The sequence below is a fragment of the Natrix helvetica genome, assembly GCF_964273705.1.
Source record: "Natrix helvetica genome assembly, chromosome: 1".
NCBI lineage: Eukaryota > Metazoa > Chordata > Lepidosauria > Squamata > Natricidae > Natrix > Natrix helvetica.
The window spans coordinates 151,834,473-151,859,184 of NC_138548.1; the positions used below are offsets into that span (position 1 = coordinate 151,834,473).

General features: G+C 39.6%; 1 protein-coding gene across 1 annotated transcript in view; it reads right to left on the bottom strand.

Annotated features, from left to right (window-relative positions):
* Positions 1 to 1,161: 1,161 nt before the first annotated feature.
* CACNB4 (calcium voltage-gated channel auxiliary subunit beta 4) overlaps positions 1,162 to 24,712 on the bottom strand; it is a 144,016-nt gene continuing 120,465 nt past the window's right edge. The window contains exons 10-14 of the mRNA XM_081956963.1: positions 15,821 to 15,930; positions 14,554 to 14,705; positions 11,359 to 11,454; positions 7,328 to 7,513; positions 1,162 to 4,249 (exon numbers count right to left, since the gene is read on the bottom strand). Coding sequence (XP_081813089.1) covers positions 3,989 to 4,249; positions 7,328 to 7,513; positions 11,359 to 11,454; positions 14,554 to 14,705; positions 15,821 to 15,930 — 805 coding nt within the window. The 3' untranslated portion in view covers positions 1,162 to 3,988. The remainder of the gene's footprint in view (positions 4,250 to 7,327; positions 7,514 to 11,358; positions 11,455 to 14,553; positions 14,706 to 15,820; positions 15,931 to 24,712) is intronic.

Below are 24,712 nucleotides of genomic sequence, written 5' to 3' on the forward strand. Positions count from 1 at the left end.
GATGTCCCGGTGTTTGGAGGCCGTCGGGGTCTGGATGGGGGACAACAGACTTAAACTCAACCCCTCCAAGACTGAGTGGCTGTGGCTACCGGCACCTCGGTTCAGCCAGCTGATCCCATCGCTGGCCATAGGGGGCGAACAATTGCCCCCTGTGGAACGGGCGCGCAATTTGGGCGTCCTCCTTGATGCCCGGCTGTCAATGGATGACCATGTGGCAGCCGTGGCAAGGGGGGCGTTCCACCAGGTTCGCCTGGTGCGCCAATTGCGCCCCCTACTGGACCGGGATGCCCTACGCACGGTCACTCATGCGCTGGTGACGTCCTGCCTGGATTACTGCAACGCTCTCTACATGGGGCTGCCCTTGGGACGCGTCCGGAGACTGCAGTTAGTTCAGAACGCAGCCGCGCGGGCTGTGATGGGGAGTACGAGGTACTCCCACGTAACACCTCTCCTGCGCGAGCTGCACTGGCTGCCTGTGGTTTTCCGGGTGCGTTTCAAGGTGCTGATTACCATCTTTAAAGCGCTCCATGGCACGGGACCTAGTTACTTGCGGGATCGCATCCTCCCACATACATCCCTGCGGCCAATACGCTCACACAGGGGACTTCTCCTGGTGCCGTCCACTAGGCAATGCCAGCGGGCGACACCGAGGGGTAGGGCCTTCTCTGTGATGGGCCCAACCCTCTGGAATGACCTCCCCCCCGACATTAGAACCACTTCTGACCTCCGCTCCTTCCGGCAAAAACTGAAGACCCACCTGTTCCGATTAGCAGGCCTGGCATAATTCAACTGTCCCTCCTGGCAAATGTATTATATCTGGTTATTTTAGGTTTTTTTTAATTTACTGTATTTGTTTTTAGGGGTTTGAATTTATTTTATATCTGCTTTGTACAGTTCTTTTAACTGCTTTTTAACCTCCTCCATGTCAATTGTCAACTGTACATATTTAATTTTATTGTATCTTGTTATATTTTTTATGAACTGTACACCGCCCCGAGTCCCTTTCGGGAGAGGGGGCGGTCTAGAAGCATTAAATATTATTATTATTATTATTAATAGTAGGAAATGAACCTTTTGTCTGGCCAACTTGGATACATCTTCCTTGCGGGTTCTAAATCTGACAGTCCTTCCCCCCCTTAACTCCAAACAACTAAACTATAAGCAAGTTTGTGCTGGAGTACCCATCTCTGTTATGAGGTAACATTCATGACCTGAGATTTGATGGTCAAATACAAAAATGTCTACTTTGAAAGTATCCAGCAGCATGCAATGGGAAATGCATATGCCATTTTTCAATTTCCTAATGTTTGAAGAGTTCCACAGAGCCTCAAAGAAGACTAACATCATGCATGATTTAGCATTCTCTGTGCTAAAATGAAGGCCTCTGATATGTGATAAATCTCATGCCCTATGCTTTGATGGTTAAATATGAATATTTCTGTTCCAGTTACCTGAGTGCCTTATGATGTGTACATATTTAAAGTATTTCTGGAGAATAGTGTGCACTCCTCATTTGGAGGAAACAATATATATAAATACCACCCTATGCCATGCTTCAATTCTTTTGACTATCTGAACTCATCTTAAACGTAGCCTAGTGAGAAAAAGTACAGAAATGTCCTATCCAATTCTTTCATTTGCTGTATTCTAGCAATCAGGCATATCATTTATATGAACATCTTTGACAAACTAATGTAACCTTAGTTCATTTTACATTATTGGTATAGCCCTTCTTAACATAGCTATTTGTGCACTTTTTCTACTTCTTATCGTTTGTTTAGTTTACTCGAGTGTCCCGCTATCTTTGTAACATTTGAATGCTAATGTCGCCTATTTTTTTCAACCCCTGTTCTGTAACCAGCCATTCTTAGAAATATGAGCATTAGAAACCTGTCCTAAATATATTGATCAGAAGGTTCTCTCTCTCTCTCTCTCTCTCTCTCTCTCTGTGTATTCCTTACTATCATTTTCTAATTATTAGCTTATTAAAAGCATTGTGGAAAATAAACACCATGCTTGCCACTCACTCTGAGAACAATCTGAGATGTGAAGGGTGCGTGTGATGCTACGTTTTCTGACATTTCTAGATATTCCTTATTGACTTAGGAGCTCCAAAATATCTCCTTGATGATACATTTATGAAGTTCTGGCATCCCATCCTTTTCAATGAGGATATCCCCTATACATACAAAGGGCTTCATGTGCTCAGGGATGCTTTTTCATTCCAGGGAGGAAGGAGAAGCAAGAAATCCAGATAAGGACTGCAGCACATTTGAGATCAAGGCCAACAGAATATAATTATCACGGTATATTACTTTTGATGGAAAAGATTAAGGATGCTTGGTGGATGTAACTTTCAGACTAGGAAAATAGTACACCTCATTCTGTGACATGATAAAGAGAACAAGCCATCATGGTTCAGCATTCATGTGTCAAATAAGCACCCAAGATTTTGGGGATGCCTTATCATAATACTGCTTCTCTAGTGCTTTGGCTGGATGAAATGTCTTTCTTGACTATAAAGCAGTGTGAACAATGTCACATTAATCTTTTCCTGTGGAACACATTCAACTTTTTAATACGTTTAATGCACAGGATAAAATCCAAATATAAACACCTCTTTTTAACTCTTTGCAGTCCTTTTTTTTTTTTTTTTTTTACAAACCAGGACGGATAGGATCCTTGTGCCTGATATAGATTCTTCATTAAGGCTTAGCTTTACCAGCCCCAAAAGAGTCATGGTTGTTTTCATCCTTCTGCAAATCATCTACCGTAGCTGAACCGGACTTTCCTTGTTGGGACAAAGCCAAAAGCTCTAATCCCGTCTTCAGTGCTAAGGTACAAGGAAGATGAGAGATGTTATCCCTTCCCTAGTTCTCATATACCTAGGAGAAACCACGGATAAATCTTTTAAACACTCTGGGTGTGCCATCACAGACTTGAAACATGCAGAGGACCCTTCATGCATAAAGCTGTGCACACCAACAGCACTGCTCACACCTTCCAGGTTCAGTGAGTGAAACTCCATTTCATCTGTGCTACAGAACGTGCATTCATTTCCACCACGTTTTTTTTTTAAAAACATGCCTGTCTTCACCTCTAGTTTATTTCAAGTTGCCGAAATAATTTCACATGATCTAACAAATGCAAAAAATATCAATGCGATACAGGTTTGCTGCAATATATAAGCGCGGGAGGGGAAAAAATATATCCACTGATGTTTAAAATGGAAAGGATTCGAGCTTTTCCATTCATTCATTATTTTTGGCACAGTTGAGTGTTTACATTTGGTAGTCTGAAATAAATACATTAATATTATTTATTCTAACCGTATCTATAGCTATATATAAATTCACCTTCCAGTAAACAAGTACTAGAGATTTTTTTAAAATATTTTTTTTTTTGCTTATAATGATTTTGTAATTTACTTTCTCTTCATTTTATTTAACTCTTTTTTTTCTTCTTCACTGACTGCAACATGCTCAGGTTGACTTTCCAGTCAATTTCACCCAAATTCCAACAGGAATTGGTTTATAAATTGGTTCCAACTGGAACTGGTCATTTGGAATTTCCGTAACAGGAAATTATCATATGTGCGCTTCAACAGGTAGTCTACATTTACAAATTGATGTGTCTAATTATATCTAATGGAGAGAAAAGATAACAATTTGAAATGAAACATTACATGGGAAAGAAAACACATCTAAGTGTCTGAGCAAACTCATTTCTTTCTAAATGGAAAGGGCGTTATCTATCTCAGTGTTTCTCTACCTCGACAGCTTTAAGATGAGTAGACTTCGCCTCCTGGAATTCTTTCCTTAAATTCTTAAATTTGCTGAGGTTGAGAAATGTTGATCTATTCTCTTTTGCCCTTCTAGAGCACGAAATGACAGCAGCCTGTAAGCATCAAGATGCTTTGTTTGACCTAGCTATGTTACAACCGCAGGTGGCCAACCAATGAGTACCATTTGCCCCCAGGTTCGTCAATTCAAAGCCTCTGTCGGGAATCATGGCTATATCCTCCAGGAGACCCTCGGTTTCTTTGAGGTTTGTATGAGTCTTGATACGAATCAGAGTACTCTTCTTCCACCAGAGGGTAGTGATCTCGGCTGTGTTGGGAACTGGAAGACAAGCGGTTCCTGCTCTTCCGAGCCCTTTCGTTGTGGTAGTTTTCATCTGAGGTCATTAGACTTCGTCGTTCAATTGGAGAATTCTCGGTAGAATGGTTGCTATGCCTCAGACGTTGGCTCTATAAATAGCAAAGCAGTCAAACATTAAAAAAAGGGTGGGGGGAGGCTGGATGCCACAAGTTTGTGTCACTCTTCTGAATCTGTTTGCAAGTTTGTCCCGAAATCGTTGATTTAACATATAATTGGCTGCTATTTAATATATTTAGGCTCACCATCTGCTTTCAAAAGCTGAGGTAAAGAAAACAGCAGAATGTGGTGCCTTGGTTTAATTTAAAATACTTGGCCATGAGAACAGAAAAATCAGATCTCAGGTTTACTGCCTGGTGAAAAATTCAAAAGCCATCTTTTAAAACTAAAAAATAAGGCCCACCCTGAACAAGATTTTAAAATAGGCTTCTGTTGATGTTCTAAATTCACCTGCTTTTCATTCCATGCTTTATGGAAGATCTGAAATATTCCACTGCTCAGCTCCTGCTATGTATTACTTAACTTACCTTCACCTACATTTTTTTGCCCTATCTATACTAGATGAATTCATATTTACATTTCTTAGTAGTGGATTGTGAAGTAACTTCCTTATCTCCAAGTTCTTCAAGTCAAGGGTATAATCCTTGAGTGAGGGCTAATTCTGCAATATATCACTGCTATTTTCTTTCTGCTTGCTGACAATTCTAGAATTAAGTAGGCGACACAGATAGGCAAAGCAATCTTGTCTCTTACTAAGTTTTGAGTAACTACAATGGCTAGTACTAGCTCATAGATAAGCTGCGAGCACTGTAGGCATGTTTAGTATGATTTGCAAACTGGCCCAAAGGCTCTTATTATTTAGTGTACAAACTAAGAGTCACTGCCCTGTATTGAGGTTTGTGTGTGTGTGTGTGTGTGTATGTAAAGGTTTCCCTCACACATATGTGCTAGTCGTTCCCGACTCTATGGGGCGGGTCTTATCTCCATTTCAAAGCCGAAGAGCCAGCGCTGTCCGAAGACATCTCCGTGGTCATGTGGCCAACATGACTAAACACTGAAGACAAACGGAACGCTGTTACCTTCCCACCAAAGATGGTTCCTATTTTTCTACTTGCATTTTACATGATTTCAAACTGCTAGGTTGGCAGAAGCTGGGACAAGTAACGGGAGCTCACTCCATTACGCGGCACTAGGGATTTGAACCGCTGAACTGCCAACCTTTCTGATCAACAAGCTCTGTGTCTTAGCCACTGAGCCACCGCGTCCCTATATATGGTCCTAAATATGATATAGTTGATCAGCATCTCTGCAAGTAGTTGCAAGGTTTTTAAAAAACCCTATGGGTCAATGCCTTCATAAGATGGTATGAAACAGCCTTTATAAACCACGCAGGATCTAAACTTTATTCCTTGGGAAAACAGATCAACAGTGACTGGAACTGGGGTATGTGGGGATTGTGCTAAAGCCATCTAAGTGAGTTTGCTTTGCCCACTTAATTTGTCCTTGCTTAGGAGCAAAGTTCAAGAGAAGGGTCTGGCCAACACAAACAAGATGGAAAACGAAAAGTTTCACAGTTAAAAACAAGCATGTTTCCACAGAACTCAAACTGTTGCTCGCACAGTCAACCAATCACTAAGCAGAAACAATGCTATGTGTAGAACCTGGCCTTAAAATATTACACATAAATTCAAAAGTTAAATGCCTTCTTCTGCATCCATGCAGTGACAGAAAGAAACAGAGCACTTAGATAGTGAATGAGTATATTAAAAGCCATCAATTTGACTAGCAGATTGAGTTTGTGGGATTTGCTTAATCCTCCAACTGACATACAGACTATGGGAAGTGTAACACGTAGTAAAAGCCACACACATCGTGCTGAGTTGTTTAGCGACGCTGGCCTCCGTGCATTCTCTGTGCACTTACAAACATAGACAACTTGAACTGATAAGACATTTCCCCCCCAACTTAGTAAAACACGTACTTCTGATTAAGGACTATTTACATGCCACGTTTGAAGTGTCAAAGGCCCGCCGTTTTTGAGCTATCCCTGTGGAAAAAAATGTTCAGAATCTTTTTATAATTGGAATAATATTTTATTAATCATTTTTTTTAAAAAAAATCAGAACAGATGAACCAATTTTTCTGAACTGCTACCTCGAAGAAGAAATGAGGCAAACTACACTAGAGGCAGGGCATTAGCATCATATTAATACACAATTTTTGTGAGTTGATCAACCTGGAGAAAATAATGAAACTAATCTATTTGCAACAATTGGTGGCACCATAACATATCTGACATGCTTATCTTTTCAAGAAATTTTTGTGCAGCGGGTTTTTTTCATGATGAAAAGGGAGGCTCTGGTTATGTTCCATCATCCCCTTTGTTGATTTACGTACAACAATCTTAACGTTACTCATATTCTATTTGTATCCAAACAAAAGTTGCCAGAATTAAACATAAACCAAAGTACCTACAAGTTATTTTTCTTGGCTAATAAGATCAGTTAATTCAATGCATATATCTGTGCATTACCTGTTGGCTGTGGCATTATAATAACATAGGAGTTGTAGAATGAATGATCACTAAATATTTATATCACTTGTTCACTCCACTTTTCAAGGGACACATCCAGTCAAGATTCATTGTATATTGAGACACTAAATAGTGTTACAATCGTTGCATACAGATCTGGAAATATATTCTCCCCCAAATCCAGTGGAGCCAGTATCATACAAAAGGAATTTACACACCTGCCACATCTGATTGTATTTTGCTACTACTTGCTAGTGAATTAACTAAGTGAAGTTCACTGTCAGGCATATTTTCACTCTACTAATTGTATTCCAATGGAACAAACCCACAGAACGCATTCGAAAGCACTGTGAGGCTCATATGAATTAGAAATTACAGGAGAATTCCCATATTTTTTTCAATTATCAAGCACTTTATACCAATCAATGAAAGTAACCTAATCTTTAATGGAAAATGGGGCAGAGTCACTTAGTTCAGTTGGGCAGCTATAGAAATTAAACAAAGAAACAAAACCACCGCATGTTTAAATCTCTAGGCACGCTGGTTTCCGAATACAGGTGTCTTCTTATGAGCCATTGGGCTCCGATACAGGATACGTAAGTGCACACTACCAATGAGAAACTCATGAGATTCATACCTGTAGTCCAGAGATCGCAGTAGGGTAAGGGGATAGTGCAGTGGAGCCAAGGTTTCTTCCAAGCAAAGGTGTCATAGGTGTGCTACTGGTAGTGTGTGTAGCACGCCAGTAGGCCTCAAGGTACTCTGCCAAGTGTTCACAAGCATCTTCAAGTTGATTTTCATCCAGAATAACATCAAACATTTCCTGTTCAGAAAATAAGCATGACATTATGTTATTATCAAACGCAAACTAGGAAGGGTGATTTTAAAAAAAACTATTGATCTCAAATGCACTATATTGCCAAAAGTGTTTGCTCACCTGCCTTTACTCGCATATGGACTTACTGTAAGTGACATCCCGTTCCTAATCCATAGGGTTCAATATGAAGTCGGTCCACCCTTTGCAGCTATAACAGCTTCAACTCTTCTGGGAAGGCTGTCCATAAGGTTTAGGAGTGTGTTTATGGGAATTTTTGACTATTCTTCCAGAAGTGCATTTGCGAGGTCATGCGCTGATGTTGGACGCGTTTACGTGGCCTACCACTTCGTGGCTGAGTTGCTGTCATTTCCAAACACTTCCACGTTCTTATAATACAGCTGACAGTTGACTGTGGAATATTTAGGAGCAAGGAAATTTCACGACTGGATTTGTTGCACAGGTAGCATCCTATCACAGTTCCACGCTGGACCTCACTGAGCTCCTGAGAGCGATCCATTCTTTCAAAAATGTTTGTAAAAACAGTCTGCACGCCTAGGTACTTGATTTTATACACCTGCTGCCATGGAAGTGATTGGAACACCTGATTCTGATTATTTGGATGGGTGAGCAAAAACTTTTGGCAATATAGTGTATGAGTTAGACTTATGTAGCAAGGTGGTTAACCTTAATTCATAACCAAATCCAAACCTTCCCACTACACTTCCCACTGCAGCCTCATACTGGTAGTCTTCACTTAATGACTGCTCATTCAGTGACTGTTTAAAGTTACGTTATTGCTGGAAAAAGAAATTTACAACCGGATCTTGAACTTGTTGCCATCACAATATTTCCCCCGTCATATGATCGGGGTTCAAGCACTTGGCAACCAATGCACATTTATAATAATCACAGCGTCCTGTAGTCATGTTATTGCCCTTTGCAACCTTCACAAATAAAAGTAAATGGGAAAGCTAGTGGGAAGTCACAAGTTGTAGTCATGTGATGTCACACCTAAGGACAGCGTGTGATTTGATTAATGACCACAGCTTAAACAGATGTCATAAATTGGTCATGGCCATGTTCTGCTCACAGCAGGGCTATTTCAAACCTAACAGGAAATTATTCTATGGAATAATTTCCCCATTTCTTTTGGATTAGACTCCTATGCCAGGTTCTTTATGCTTTTATTCATCTGGAATCTTATAGTTTAATACAGCTTTCTAACTCTGGTGTTCTCCATATCTATGCGGGCTGAAACTCCTAGAATTCCCGACCCAAATCTTTCACTAACAGCAAACTGGGAAAGCTTGTAGTCTCCAAACACGCAGAGATTACCAAATTATGGAAGACTGCTATAACTTTATCCTTGATATACTGTCACCTTTCTCAGATAGAAGTTTTCCATGTGCACTTGAGTGAGAATTTGCACAGTCAAATTAATAGTTCATCTTCCAGTAACAACTAGAACTCTGAAAGAAAATGTTTGTAATGGAAACGAATTTTGTAATAGTTGTTTCAGAATAACATCTGATATCTTTTACACTGTGCAAGATAAAAGAATGAGGACATTTAGAGTACAGTATAACAAAAATGTTGCTTTTAAAAACTCTTTCTTTACACAGCTCCTACACCAGGACATTCTGTATAATAAATGCTGATGCTTACAGCATTTGCATAATAAGAGCTGATCTTAGCATCAGCATATACTGCCACTATGAAAAATTCATAAGGATTTGGAGCTGATAAAGGATTCTTAATTATTAATATTCTACTTCAGAATCTGGGTTTACAATACAATGTAAATTAATGAAGTTAAAACCCTTGCTGTATGTTAAAACATTTTCTCTGTTCATAAACATACCCAAACTTGCCAGATATACAGAAATAAATTTGGTGTATAATGTACTGTAGATAGATGGATTCAAAAACCAATATTCTCAATGGGTATAGTATATGTAAAGGAAACTATGTGTTAATAAATAACTACAGGTAGTTCTTGACTTATGACCACAATTGTGTCTAGAACATCCATCACTAAGAAATAAGGTCTTTAAATAAGTTGCCCCCGATTTTATGACTCTTGCCGAAGTCATTTTGCAAATGAAGTCTGCTTGTTAAACAAATCCAGTTTCCCCCACTGAATTTGTTTGCTGGAAGCCCCCTGGAAAGACTGCAAATGGTGATCACATGACCCCAGGATGCCGCAACTGTTGTAAATTATTGTTGTCACATGATCTTGAATTTTTATCATGTGACTGTGAGGACATTGTGACAACCTTGAGTGCGAGGACCGGTTGTCCAGTAATTTTGTTTAGTGGTATTGCAACTTTGAACAATCGTTAAATGAACAATATGTACTGTTTTAATATGGAAAGGGTGAAATCAGTGAACAAGTAGTATCAACTGGGGAAGTCAGTGTAGCAGATAAGTTTCTTTAAAACCTCTCAAAAGGCTGGTTGTTGGTTTCAGCAGTTGCCAAAGATTTTACATATGAGTCCCTGAGCAATGTCAGCTTTCAATCCTGTCGTAAATAAAACTACAAGAAAGAGAAAAATGTGGATCCACATGGTGTCCATGGACACCTTGTCACTCAGACATTTGCCTTTTTTTTCAAAATACATGTATATGTATGCTTATTATTGTCATGTTATTATTTATTAAATTTTTATGCCAGCCGTCTCCTCTACAAAGCAACTCTGGGTGGTTTATGAGTTATAAAACATTAAAACTACACAGATTAAGGTATTATTAAAAACTGTACAGGTAGTCCTTGACTTACAACAGTTTGCTTGGTGACCACAGTTACAACAGCACTGGGAAAGTGACTTACGACCATTTTTCACACTTATGACCATTGCCGTATCCCCCACAGTCACATAATTTACATTCACATGCTTGGCAACTGACTCATGGCTGCGGTGTCCTGGGGTCATGTGATCACCTTTCCAACCTTCCGACAAGCAAAGTCAATGGGGAAGCCAGATTCACTTAACAGCTGTGTTACTAATGTAACAACTGCAGTGATTCACTTAACAACTACGGCAAAAAAAGTTGTAAAATGGGCCAAAACTCACTTAACAAATTTCTCGCTTAGCAACAGAAATTTTGGGGTCCATTGTGGTTGGAAGTTGAGGACTACCTGTACTAAAACCCAAACTTAGAGAGCTAATATTTATGAGTCTCTCTCTCTCTCTCTCTCTCTCTCTCTCTCTCTCTCTCCCTCCCTCCCTCCCTCTCTCTCTCTCTCTCTCTCCTCCCCCCCCCCCCCCCACTGGTAATTCAGATATTTTCATTATATTCGAATAGTTTCATGTATGTTCACCAAATCACACAATATAAGAAGAAACACAGTTAATGTTTTCGGTCTTCCGTTTGGTTCCTAATAATACTGCTTGAACACCAGGCACTCAGCTTGCCTTGTCTTGCCTTTCATTACAAGAAATGCAGAAATCATGGAAACTTACTTAGTAAGGAAAATGTAATACACTGGACCGCACAGAGGGCTTCCATTTTCCTAGTGCACATATCTCTGGTGTTGTGGGTGGAAAGGAAGTGGGATGTTAAAGAAAAGAACAGTAAATGCAGTTGCTACTATAATCCTACACATCACAGCAGGCCCTGGCCATGATTTTTTGGCTGTAGATGGAAAGAGGGGAGCTTCTTTGCCGAGACTCATGACCTAATGTATTTTTTAACACATTTGGGATTTGATCAGCTGTCCATTACAACTCTCTTCTCCTGAAAATAAATTTATTGGAAAAATAAAGCAGCACTTCATTCATGCAAAGGATTCTGCTATCTCTATTTTTATTATTTATATATATATTTTTAAAATGCGGTCCTAAACTTACTGGCGGACACTGTGCAAGCTTATCGGCTGCAACCAGCTGGACATTTAAATGTTTGCTCTGCGACTTTCCTCTTGACTTGATCAGTCGCTGTAAAACCTGAAAAGACAATGCAAAGTAACAGTGAGGTTGTTTCACAGATGTCAAACTTTTTTTTTTAGTGACACGATACTTCGCATTTTATGCTTCACCTATTAAACTCGAAAGTTTGTTGTTTCTCTATATAAGGTTGTCCTCCTTTGGTAGAATTCTCAATATTGTTGCTGGATTTGTGTACATTAGGATCAAATTAAGTCTGGATAAATCCTGCGCCAAGGGATTGGATCCTCTTCAAACATGGTGTCTACAAAAATCACTGCCTGAACTCTTATCTAGCCCTGGACAAGTATTTATTAGCATTTAACTTAAGAGCATTTAATTTAAGTGCTTTGCAAAACACCAAAATAAAATAATTTTATCCATATGATCTAACCTCTACACTTGAATGTGATCAAAGGAAAGGCAGAGAAGAATAAAATGGTATCAACAGGATGATTTCAGACATGTTGCACCAAAGGAAAAGAGTTTGCATTGAAAGTTGAAGAAAAACAAATAATGTATTTTTCAGAGTATAAGACACACTTTTTTCCCTCCTAAAAGAGGCTGAAAATTTGGATGCGTCTTATACTCTGAATGTCGCCCCAGCCTCCCGTCGGCCCATACCCTTCAACCTCTGCGCATCCTCTTCCTGGCTGCAGAGATTGCCACCAACAATGGCTTGTGTTTTTGGGCTCCGCGCGTTGCGTTTTCAGCCTCCAAATGCTCGACGTGCGGTACCCAAAATGGCTACCTGGAACAGCTGCTGCCTTCTCTTACCCCTTCCCTGCTTTGCCTGCTTTGGTCACTGGAGCTCCCTCTGACAATCAGCTGTGCTTTAGAAGCACAGCCTCTGCTATCCCCAACCTCAAAACCAGCGAGCGAACTAATGTGCTGAAGCTGACCAGGCTAAGGACTTGCCAGATGAATAACCTGGTAGGCAAAATTCCCCCACCCCCCCCCACCCCATTTTCCTCCCCCCAAATTAAGGTGCGTCTTATACTCTGAAAAATACGGTAATTGAATGAGTACGTAAAGTACACTGTCTTAAGACCAGAAGATAAGACAATGGAAAATAAGGTCTTCTTTGGAAAAAAAGAATCTGATGTCATAGCATTCTCCACCACAGATTATAATATTTCCTGAATATCATTCATGGTAGTTTCTAATCAAAGGTACATTTTCTCCACTTTTATTAAATATATAAATCAGTATAAATCAGTCAAGTTCCAAGTACCCTTCAAATTTCTATTTTTAGAGGCATGTCACTTGTACGCTTTCATGATTTGGTTTGAATGTTGTTCAAGGGCTACTAATTCCTTTTCATTCTATCTCTAGAACCTTATAATTCCTCGTGGATTTTCTTTTCTCTATATGCTCAAGATCCTGATCATGTGATCAGAATTCAGATGCTTGGCAACTGGTTCATAGTTATGGCCTTTGCTGTGTCCCGGGGTCATGTGATCACCTTTTGCAACCTTCTGACAAGCAAAGTCAATGGGGAAGCCAAATTATTAATTGCAGTGATACACGTAACAACTGTTGCAAGAAAAGTCGTAAAATGGGGCAAAACTCACTTAACAAATGTCTCACTTAGCAACAGAAATGTTGGGCTCAATTGTGGTTGTAAGTCAAGGACTACCTGTACTGTTCACTTGATATAACTTCCAATTTAATACCGTGTTTCCCCGAAAATACGCCAGGGGCTTATTTTCTTTTGCCCCACGAAATATGCCCTTGGGTTTATTATCAGGGAGGGCTTATTGTTTTGGGGCTGCCGGGCGGCTGCTCTCTTGCGAGCGGGCTCCCGAAGAGCCGGGCACAGCCTCAGGGTCGAATGGCTGTGTTGCGCTGTCGCAGCAGCAACGCAGCAGCCATGAGGTGACCAAGCTTATGAGCAGCCGCCCGGCAACCCCACTTTCCAGCCGTGTATAGTGCCCCTGACCGACCTAGCAGTACCCGGAAGGCACCAAGCAACGCAAGCGCCTGTTCGCCGCCCTCCGCCTCCCGCGGCTCGGTGCCTTCGGAATGCCCCTAGGTGAGTGAATGGGGCTCTGCATGGCTGGAGGGGAGTTTTGCAGCGGCTTTTCCGCTCCCCGGTCGCGCGAAGGGCATCTGCGCTGCTGGCGCCGTCCGCCGCTTGGGTTTTTTTTTCAAAGCACGGAGGATGGATGCCGCTCTGGAAGTACGCTCTATGGTTGTACAATCTGCAGCCCACAACCATAGAGCGTACTTCCAGAGCGGCATCCATCCTCCGTGCTTTGAAAAAAAAAACCAAGCAGCGGACGGCGCCAGCAGCGCAGATGCCCTTTGCGCGAGCGGGGAAAAGCCGCTGCGAAACTCCCCTCCAGCCATGCAGAGCCCCATTCACTCACCTAGGGGCATTCCGAAGGCACCGAGCCGCGGGAGGCGGAGGGCGGCGAACAGGCGCTCGCGTTGCTTGGTGCCTTCCGGGTACTGCTAGGTCGGTCAGCGGCACTATACATGGCTGGAAAGGGGGGTTGCCGGGCGGCTGCTCATAAGCTTGGTCACCTCATGGCTGCTGCGTTGCTGCTGCGACAGCGCAACACAGCCATTCGACCCTGAGGCTGTGCCCGGCTCTTCGGGAGCCCGCTCGCAAGAGAGCAGCTGCCCAGCAACCCCCCCCTCTTCAGCTGGGCACAGCGCCGCTGACTGACCTAGCGGTACCCCGAAAGCACCAAGCAACGCAAGCGCCTTTGCCCCCACCTCATTCTCATGGCATGGTGCCTTCGGGATACCGCTAGGTCGGCGAGCGGTGCTCTGCCTGGTCGGAGGGGGGGGATTATCCAGAGGGTTTATTTTCGAGGGTGGGCTTATATTTTTGCGCACGCGAAAAATGTCGCAAGGGTTTAGTTTCAGGACAGGTTGTATTTTCGGGGAAACACGGTACATGGCGAAACATAATACATTTTACAAATGTTCAGCTGTTCTGAGGTAGTTTCCACTGAAGAGTGAAATTATATCTAAGGACAACTTAAAGCTACATTATTTCAATCATGGGCTAGAGATAAGATACAGGTAACATGACATACACACAGCAAAGAAAACTATTTCCACAAGGACAGTATGAATGGAGAAAGGCTAAGAGACAAAGAGGCCTACCTTTGGAGATGACACTTTAACATGGACAATAATTGGAGCTAACGATGTCTTAATAAGTTGTGCAGGGTGATTAATTGTATCTGCATCTAGAACAACCAATTGCAAGGATCGTGCCAGTTCAAAAATTCGTTCAATCTCACTTTGTACTTCCGCTGAAAAATGAAAAAGACCCAGAAAACATGAGTAACATATTTTGCAACAAATCAAAGTACTTAAGTTTACACATAGATACTATTTTAGCTGGACTTGTAATTTCTGATACTGAAGCTTTCAGTCGGATCCCTAATTCTAAGTAAAATAAGACACCACATTCTTTGAAAAGTTCAAAGTTGTATGGAGGGAGAATGAAGCTTGGTTCTTGTAGGATCAGGCTTCATTCTCTCTCCATACAACTTTGAACTTCATATACAGTATTTCCACTGTGAAGACAATCCATTTACTATAGAGATGTGCCTTCTAATCATTGTGTATTTAACATTAATCATGCAAAACTGAACTAAGAAAGAGAACAAATAATAAACTACCATTATAGGATGGATGGTAAAAAAAAGATAAGGTTTTAGCATCTACATGCTTTACTCAGTACCAAAACATGACGTCTCCCAATAGTTTCACGTGGGGAGAGAGGCAACATGAATACTGGAGGTCCAGGATCTCCATTGCTCCTCTCCCATTATCCCCAATTAAAATTGCTTACTTAGGAAAGAGCAGAACTACTATAATAAAGTGCTCTCAATCCCCAACCCTCATAGTGACACAAAAAAATACCATGATTGATGACACTAAAGCCCACTAGGAGATCTAGTAGACCAAAGCCAATTGCTCTCTCCCCACTAGGTCATCCACAAGAGTCATTAATGTGGTTTCCATCCCATGTTCAGGACTAAAACTGTTGTCCAACAATATAAGTAATCTGATTTTTCCAGAATCCTTGGTAATGTTGATCTACCATCTTCCCCTGAAAGGAAAAGTCGGGGACAGGACAGTATTTGCTCAAAATTGCTGCACCCAAGGCAATTCTCTTGAGAACTTGAAAGAGTTAAGGGCAGTATCTTCTACTCCAGTAATGAAGTACTGACCACTGCCTTGACCCAGCTCCTTGTTTCCTCTCTTGGCAAGGATCAGAGCATGGCAATTCCATGTTTTTGTAACAGAAGATAATACTTCTCCCCTTCTCCACAAAATTTGGGGCTGGGATGGGGGGGGGGGAGGAAATAGCCATCCCCATGCAAAACTATCACAATCTATTTCTGGGGATAAAACTTACCTAAGCTGGACCTGGTATTTGACCGTTCAATTATTGCCCTTTTGCTTGGATTATTTAAAACAGATCTCTTGGCAAGAGAAATGTCAGCTGTCACTCTAGTTATTGATATCCTACCAAAAAAAAAAGAAAAACAGGACAGAACAAAATGATTTAAATGCAAGTTGTGAAAAATGTTAAATTGTCTTTTACAACACAACATTCTAAAAAAAGCACTATATTGTACCATCAGGGAGGCAAACAATTCTGCTGAAAAGCAAAGCTATTTCATTTACCAAAAACACTGATGAAAAAGCCAGCAGAATACTACTAATGGACTCCATCACATATTGATGCTATCAAACCTAAAGCAAAACAAAGCAAAGCACATACCATTATCGTTCAGTGTTTCTGTATACAGTGCGTCCCTTCAATTTAATTTCAAAATACAATACGGATATTTACTTTATTGAAACTATTGTAGAGAGGGACTTCCTGGTGGGGAAAATAAGAAATGATGTGCCTACAAACTGAGGAAACAATGCTGAGGTGAAGATTAGTGATTATTTATCTATTTACTAAGTCTGCATTACGATTACTATTAATCTTCTCATCGTTCCTATCACCCATCTCCTCCCACTTATGACTATAACTTTGTTGCTTGTATCCTTACGATTTATATTGTTTCCTAGTATGCTTTGATTGCTTACTTGACTATCATTAAGTGTTTTACCTTATGATTCGTGACGAATGTATCTTTTCTTTTATGTACACTGAGAGCATATGCACCAAAGACAAACTCCTCGTGTGTCCAATCACACTTGGCCAATAAAGAATTCTATTCTATTCTATTCTATTCTATTCTATACTTGAAGCAGTGGAGTTTTTCTGGATAAGGAGAAGCCAGGAGATTGCCCATGTGGATTCTGGAAGGCAGCTCCTTGTGAGAACTTTGCAGGGCTCCTCATACGTATGATCACTGAGAGCCAAGGAAGAAACATCAGGCTCACAACCTCAGCAGAGCCTATTTAAAGATGTTGGGGTTCCCTCAAATCCCCACTTTCTGAAACACATTTGAAATATAACCTTTTTAAAAAGAATACAGAGATCTTCTTATCAGAAAATCATAAGGACCTGGTGAGGGTTCCTTTCACCAAGATTAAAGATTAAAACTAAATCAAGACAAATGAGTATTTAAAAATAATAAAAAGCAAAAGGCTGCCTAAAAATTCAAAGTTGTTCCTAGTGGCAAAGTTGTATCCGACCCATCGGACCTCATGGACAACGTTCCTCCAGGCCTTCCTGTCCTCTACCATCTTCTGGAGTCCACTTAAGCTCACACCTACTGCTTCGGTGACTCCATCCAGCCACTTCATTCTCCGTTGTTCCATTCTTCTTTTGTCCTCAATCTTTCCCAGCATTAGGCTCTTCTCCAGTGAGTCCTTCCTTCTCATTAGGTGGCCAAAGTATTTGAGTTTCAACTTCAGGATCTGGCCTTCTAAAGAACAGTCAGGGTTGATCTCCTCTAGGACTGACTCCTCTAGGTTTGATTGCCTTGCCTTTATTTAAATTTACAATAGGAAGGCTTAAAATGAACTAAAGGGGAAGTTCAGTTTGGAATTACTTATTTTAAAAAGTACTGTTGAAATAATTAAATAAATGATGCATAGTTCCATGGGAAAAAGGATTGTTTAGATTTGCCAAAGAAATCAATTCGTTAGTTTTGTTTAGCAAAGAGATAAGATGAAAGATTATCTGACTATAAAACTGCAGAGTGCTAAATGAGTCCAAAGAGTTGAGGATATAGGGAAAAGGGGGTGGGGGGAGAATAAATCTAAAAAGTGCATGGAGGAAAAATGTGTAAACAAAGAAAAATGAATTAAAAAATGGAAGACTCTATACTGAAGATGAATGGGGAAGTTGAACAAAATATGAATAAAAAATGAAGAATCTCCAATGCAAATAAGTCAGAAGCATTAAATCAAGAGATTAGAATTTTTTTTGGCAATGTGATATTTTTTGATTCAAATGTGAAACAATTCTGTTTATGACTGACAGCAATTACAGGACAATCTGGTGAAGATATGAAAGAGAAGGTTGATGAAGCCTTAAAAAATCAATAAGGAAGTAGTAGTAGATGCAAAAGTGAATTGAAAGTAGAAATGAAAAGTCAGGAAATGCACCAAGAAATAACAAGACTTGTTAAGAAGAAGAGACAGGTCCTACAACATCTCAATATTAGGCAGAGGATTATTAATGGCAGAATACTGCAGGAGAGAAAAGAATATAAAGTTGACCTGTTTGATCAGGGATAAGATCGCAAGTATCTTTATAAAGTATGGGAAACCCTTTATGGACTTTTGGCTGAGTATGGATAGAAATGAACTGAGGATTTTTAGATTTGCCACATGAAAAGAACTGGACATGGGAAGAAATGAATTATGTATGCAAGTTCAAATGAGAGGTAGTATTAAGTTTGTATGAAACTTGCTACAAAGATCAAAAGTTGTCTTTAATTTTTTTAATTTTGTGCATTTTTTCCCTTCCATTTTTTGAATTTCACTTTCAGTACCTCCTCATATTTTTGTTTTATTAATTTAAAAATCTTGAATAAAAATTATATAAAATTATTGTATAAAAAACCATTTGTAATATTTAGGATTGAGAAATAAATCCATGTGCATTTTTATTCCACAGGTTTATTCTATAAGGCTACAACCACCTCACCAGCAAAGAACTTGTGGCAACCTTGATTGTTTTATATCTTCTCTTCTCACAAAAGCGGAGGGTGTAAACGCTTTGTCTCCCCATTGTAATGCTAGTTAGGGTTAGGGTTAAATATTAGTAGATTAATATGGTAACTGGCAACCCTGACAGTTACCATATTAATCTACTACAAACAACAATTAGTAACAGAATTATTCAACAATATCTGTATTCATTACTGTATATTTTTTATCCCAACACATCACATTTATCTTCCAAATGTTGGCATGGTGATCGATGGATGGATAGACAATAGATAAATGCATAGCATATCATCTATATAACTATTATATATCTTTCTAGATGGTATAAATCAGTGCTATCCTGCCTTCGTAAGAAGGGAATTGATATCCACTTCAAAGCTGGAGAGATTTTATTTAAAGATGAAGGAAATAGTCCAATAAAAAGTACATTTAGGCATATGTTCAATTTGCAAAACACTCTTCTTTCAAGCAGAAAGGGTGAAAAAGTCTGGCCTAAGAGAAATCTCTTTCTTTTATGCTGAACAGACAAGGCCAATCTTTATGGGTTATGGTGCTCCTCAGTTTTTTTCACGCGTGGTACAAAAATACAGTCTGCAGAGGATTTATTCATAGCAACCCTTGACTTGCCATTGACAGTTACCATGGTTTCCTATAGGAAAACAATGATGCCCAGTTTTCATATTTAAATGCTGCACCAAACGACATCTGTCAGCAGGAATGACGAAACGCTTGCTCTGTACTTAATATAAATGTTTCCTTCTCATAACCAGGCAACAAGCTTTAGGTAAGTAAGATAATTCAGAGCTCCAGGAGAGGGCAAAGTGAAAGTATTAATGAGTACCATCACCTAAACTAACATTCAGTGATATGATGCATTTAACTGCAAAAACATCCAATAGAGCCCCTATCTAACTAGGATCACCTTAAAGGGCTTGCTCACAACCTCTTAGTTGTGGGCATAAACAAACAGAGGTTCAATACTATAATGTGTGTCAAAATATTCATATTTCTATTTTCTTTGCTTGTTGAGAAGCAATTGGAAATACTCTATGCAATTTATTTAGCCATGTAATTTAATACAACAGCACTCCATCAATATGTCATTTTATCCTTAAAAAGGTAAGGGCAGTTTGACTCACATGGAAAATTTGGTGCTTAAGCAACTGTGCTGAACCAAACTTAAAACAATCACTTCATTTTTAAATGGAGGTATGAGACCTATTATAAAATGCAGTTCAGCAGTAGTTTACCGCCAAAAATCTGCCCACCTCTGACTTAGCTGATGTGTGAACCAGGCCAAAACCTCATTTGCTTTAAATGGGATTGGGGAAATTCACACATTCCTTTTCCTTTTAGCCAGGCAAATTAAAATGACAAATCCCCATGTTTTGGTCACTTAAAAAAAATGAAATAACGCTTGAAGAAGCATTATAAGAAGCATTAACACAATAAATAACAATACTGTTTGTATAAGAATCAGGTAAAGATGATAATTTGAGGATCCAGCTTTGATATCCTCAGATATCCAGGATGGGTTTCTTTTGTTTTTGTTTTGTTTTTTGCTTTTTATAGGTAGTCCTTGATTTACAGCAGCTCATTTAGTGACAGTTTGATGTTACAATGGCACTGAAAAAGTGACTTATGACAGTTGCAACATCCCGATGATCACATGACCAAAAATCAGATGCTTGGCAACTGATTCATATTTATGCCACCTGCGGTCATGTGATCACCTTTTGTGACCATCTGACAAGCAAAGTCAATGGGGAAGCTGAATTCATTTAACAACTGTATTACTAAGTTAACAACTGCGGTGACTCACTTAACAACTGTGGCAAGTTAAAGTCATAAAATGAGGCAAAATTCACTTAACTACCACCTCACTTAACAACAGAAACTTTGAGCTCAATTTTTGTCTTAAGTCAAGGACTACCAGTACTGTTAATTGTAGTCCTTTCCTGTATCCAAGTCAAGAGTGCAATTGTATTTTCCAAGCAGTAGTTCCTATTAAATGAAACACAGTCCACATTATCGAAAGCTGGCAAATTCCTGTAAGTTCCCATCTTTGGTTTATCTACTGCGGTACAGCTTGGTCCAGGAATGTAACTGTAAGCCTTAACCTGCCACCCTGAGGCTTCAAAGCTGCTCTTGGATAAATGATATATGAATGTAGTTCACTCTCTTTTTCTCTCCTCCATGTTCTTTAGTTGGTACTCCTCAACTGCACATGATGTCTGTGTCTGATATATATCAGGGATCCCTAACCTCCAGGCTGTCACCCACTACCAGGTCTTAAGCCTTTCAGAACCAGGCCACGGGGGTGGTAGGCAAGAATGCACATGCGTGCATCCCCACTTCTGCGAGCAGTGGGCAAGCACGTGTGCTTCATCTGTGTGAGCAGCAGGCACAATTGCTTGCCACTCGTGCAAATGGAACTGTGCGCATGCTTGAATGCCCCTCACTTGGAACCATCCCCTTTCACTTCCCCCTCCATTGGTCCGCAAAGCCAGAAAGTTGGGGAACTCTGAGAGTGTATGTACACACACAAAAAGAATATCTATACTAATGTAATTCCAAAGTGTTTCTCATCTACATCAAAAAACAAACAAACAAACAAACACAATGTCCTTCTAAAGTGGCATGAGTCCAAAGTAAATACTCCATCACATAATGTTCTGGGATGGCAATCAATTGTTTCACGCTAGCTCTTGAAATAAAGTACTGCTTGAGTAGCCTAAAATGAAAGAATCTACCAGCAGCTACCAGCTGCTTTGAGAATTTTTAATTTTTACTCAGCAGAATACCAGCTGATGCCAACAACAGAACCTGTGAAGCTAACATTTGGTACCACAAATCACCTTCAGAGTTAGAACAGTTGGAAACGTGCATATTCACTTTAAACCTAACAGCCTGAGAGATAACACCTGAGCTTCCGATTGGTCTAACTTTCCATCTTTCTTCCCTCGTTTATTTAGGAAAATACACTGCAGTATTTGAACAAATGTGAAGAAAAGGCATTATATGCCCCTATTAAGTCTTAATAAGGGTCTTGGCAGTAGCACGAGGTTGTGTGTGTGCGCATTCACATATTATTAGTGAACGCATTCAGAGAAAACTGAGGAACGCAAGGTAAGTTCTAAAAAAAGTAAGGAATTGCTTACGTAAAGAAGAAAAAACTCACAGAGAAAAGCCCCAAAGTTTTTCCCCAAAATAAAGATGTTATTGGCCCAGCATACTTTATATTTCAGTTACACAGTATGCTAATGTAGAGAACATAATGATGTGTAAAATGGCCAGTATAATCTTTATATTTACGAGGCTTTAGGGTTTGCCCTATCATTTCTACTATCCTTTGCATCTTTCTTCCTTCAGCTTCCCAACTTGGATTAAATATGTTCCAAAAATTAGACATGGCAGCCTGGACTGGCCTTGGTCACCATCTCACTGAATAATCTGGTCGATTTGTATTCTAGTCTAACGGGCAAAAAACAAAGACAAGGGAGATAAATAGTACAGCCAATGTACTGGGTGGAGCGGAGAAAAAAATAATAGACGTATTCTTATAATCCTTTTCCTAATATATTTTACTATAGTTTCATGCAGCACTTTTCCATATTGATTTCAATTACATCTCAGTAATCCTTGGAATAGTCTTGAAAAATATTTCAGTATTATTATTGCTTCTGTATCAGAGAAAAGATATCAGAGAATCATTCCATGAGGTAAAGGCCAAAATGAACTTCAAGAAAATAGGTAAAATACAGTCGTTGTTGCTGTTGTTGTTGTTTTGGCTAAGTCTATACTTTTGAAATGTATATCTTGAAAGGATTTAAAAAAAACAAAAATGGAATTAAATCTCTCCATAATCTCAAACTTAATTTGTGTCATCATTTCAGATTAAGAAAATGTCACAGAAAAAATTAAGCAGGTAAATTGAGAAGATCAACTGAAAAAGCAGTTTCAAAATTAAGAAAGGCTGTCACTGGATTTATGGGTGCTACTAAAATATCATTGAAATAGACAGAAGATGGATGGGAGCAAACATGATGTCCTAAAATTCTGAATTCTCTAGCTCTAGTAGGAGAGCTTGTATCATGTTTTTAGATTTAGTGGTTCCACAAGGGCTTTGGGACACAAATCACTAGTTGCAACTTGGCTATGATGTAGGCAAATAAGATACCAGTCACTGCAGAGCTAGTCCTTTGAAATTTACTTTGGATGCAATGTAAGAAAGTTGTATTTCCAGAGATTATAAATTTTCATAATCATAATAAGAATGTAGTGACTTTTTATCAGCAAAAAATTGGGAGCGCTCACATTTTTGGTTCTTGTTACAGTATGTGACACCCACCTCTGCTCCTAAGACCTTACTAATTGCTGTTAGTTGTCATAATTTTTTTTAAATGTATCATGCTGCTTGTATAAAACAGCTTCTTAACTTGAAATATGTGTGTATAGGAGCATGCACATGCATGAACATGTCTAATGTGCATAGGCATCTGCAACAAACCAAGATGAAGTCAAAGGGGTATAGTGCAAGAAATGATGCCATGACATAGGTTCCACCCTTAAGTATTTGCAACCTGATGCCTGATGTTTGTGTCACAAACTCATGGTGCATGTTTAATCACTGCTCACATTTGATCAATCATATAATTATAATTTAAGTATATACCGTATTTTTTGGAGTATAAGTCACACCTTTTCCCCCCCAAAAAGAGGGTGAAAATATGGGTGCGTCTTATACACCGAATACAGCATTTTTGGCCTCCCAAAACCCCGCCATATTCACAAAAATGGATGTGCATAGCCTTTAGGAGGCCTGTAAAATGCTCATGGGAGCTGGGGAGGGCAAAAATGAGCGAAAAAATGGCTGTTTTTTCCTTGTTTCTTTCCCCCCGCCAGCCTCCAGGAGCATTCTACAAGCCTCCTAAAGCTATGCATGGCCTTTTTGGGGGGGGGGGACAATAAACAGGCCTGTTTTCGTGTAAATAGGCCACTTTTTGCTCGTTTTTGTCCGTCCCCCCCAGCTCCCAGGAGCACTTTGCAGGCCTCTCAAACTCTCTGCATGCCCCATTTTTCACAAAAAAATGAGGTGTGCAGAGGGTTTGGGAGGTCTGCAGAGTGCAACAACTTTTTAATTTACCTCTTCAAAATCTTGGTGCGTCTTATACTCCAAAAATACGGTAAGTATTATAAGTATATAAGTATGATTGGATTGCTTATTAGTAACCTATGACTATCACTAAGTGATTCCTGATGAATGTATTCTATTTTATCTTTTCTTTATGTACACTGAGAGCATATGCACCAAAGACAAATTCCTTGTGTGTCCAATCACACTTGGCCAATAAATAATTCAATTCAATTCATTATTCTATTCTATTCTATTATGTGTAGATTGGGAGATTTTCTCATGGACACCATTGTCTTTTTCTGATTTCTTAGTCTCGTCTATAGCCCTGTGGTTTTTGGTGGACTTCTCCTATCCCAATATTAATGAAGCCCAGTGCTGCTTAGCTTCAAAACCCAGACTTGTGCACAAAGACCCCTTCACCCAAAGACCCCTTCAACTATTCAAATCTAATGTGAGATACAGTATATATCTTTCCTCCAGGAGGCAATGTTTTCCTGTTCCATCCAAATCAATAGTAAGGATTACCTAAGGAGCTGGAACAGTGAGCAATCTAAAATGAATGCTTAGAGGAGAGAAAAGCTTGAGAAATCCTAAAGCTGCAATCGGAAGAAGTTTATTAAGCCTGGATCTGAAATTATTAAATGTGCAAATAACCTTCCTTAGACAAGGAACAAGCAAGATTTAGTTTCAGATTAATAGAACTAGGCAATCAGTCACGGATTCATCAGAGAGACTAAGTTCTGTGAAAAAACTGGACTAATGAGAGCGAATATTTCTGTCAAAAACAAAACAAAACCCTGGACAATTTTATAGGGCTCGCATAAGTGACAGAACCACAGTATGATTAAGCATGATTAAGCCAAAGAAATAAAAAATTTCAAAACGCCAACTATTTCCATTTTTTAATTTCTTATTCCCAGAAATGTTTGTCCTACCTTTTAAATAATTCCCTAGGAATTTGGGTCAACGTCATTTCTCAGTCCTTTGATAATGAATTAGGTAGCAACATTTGTTTGAGTCAGATTTTCT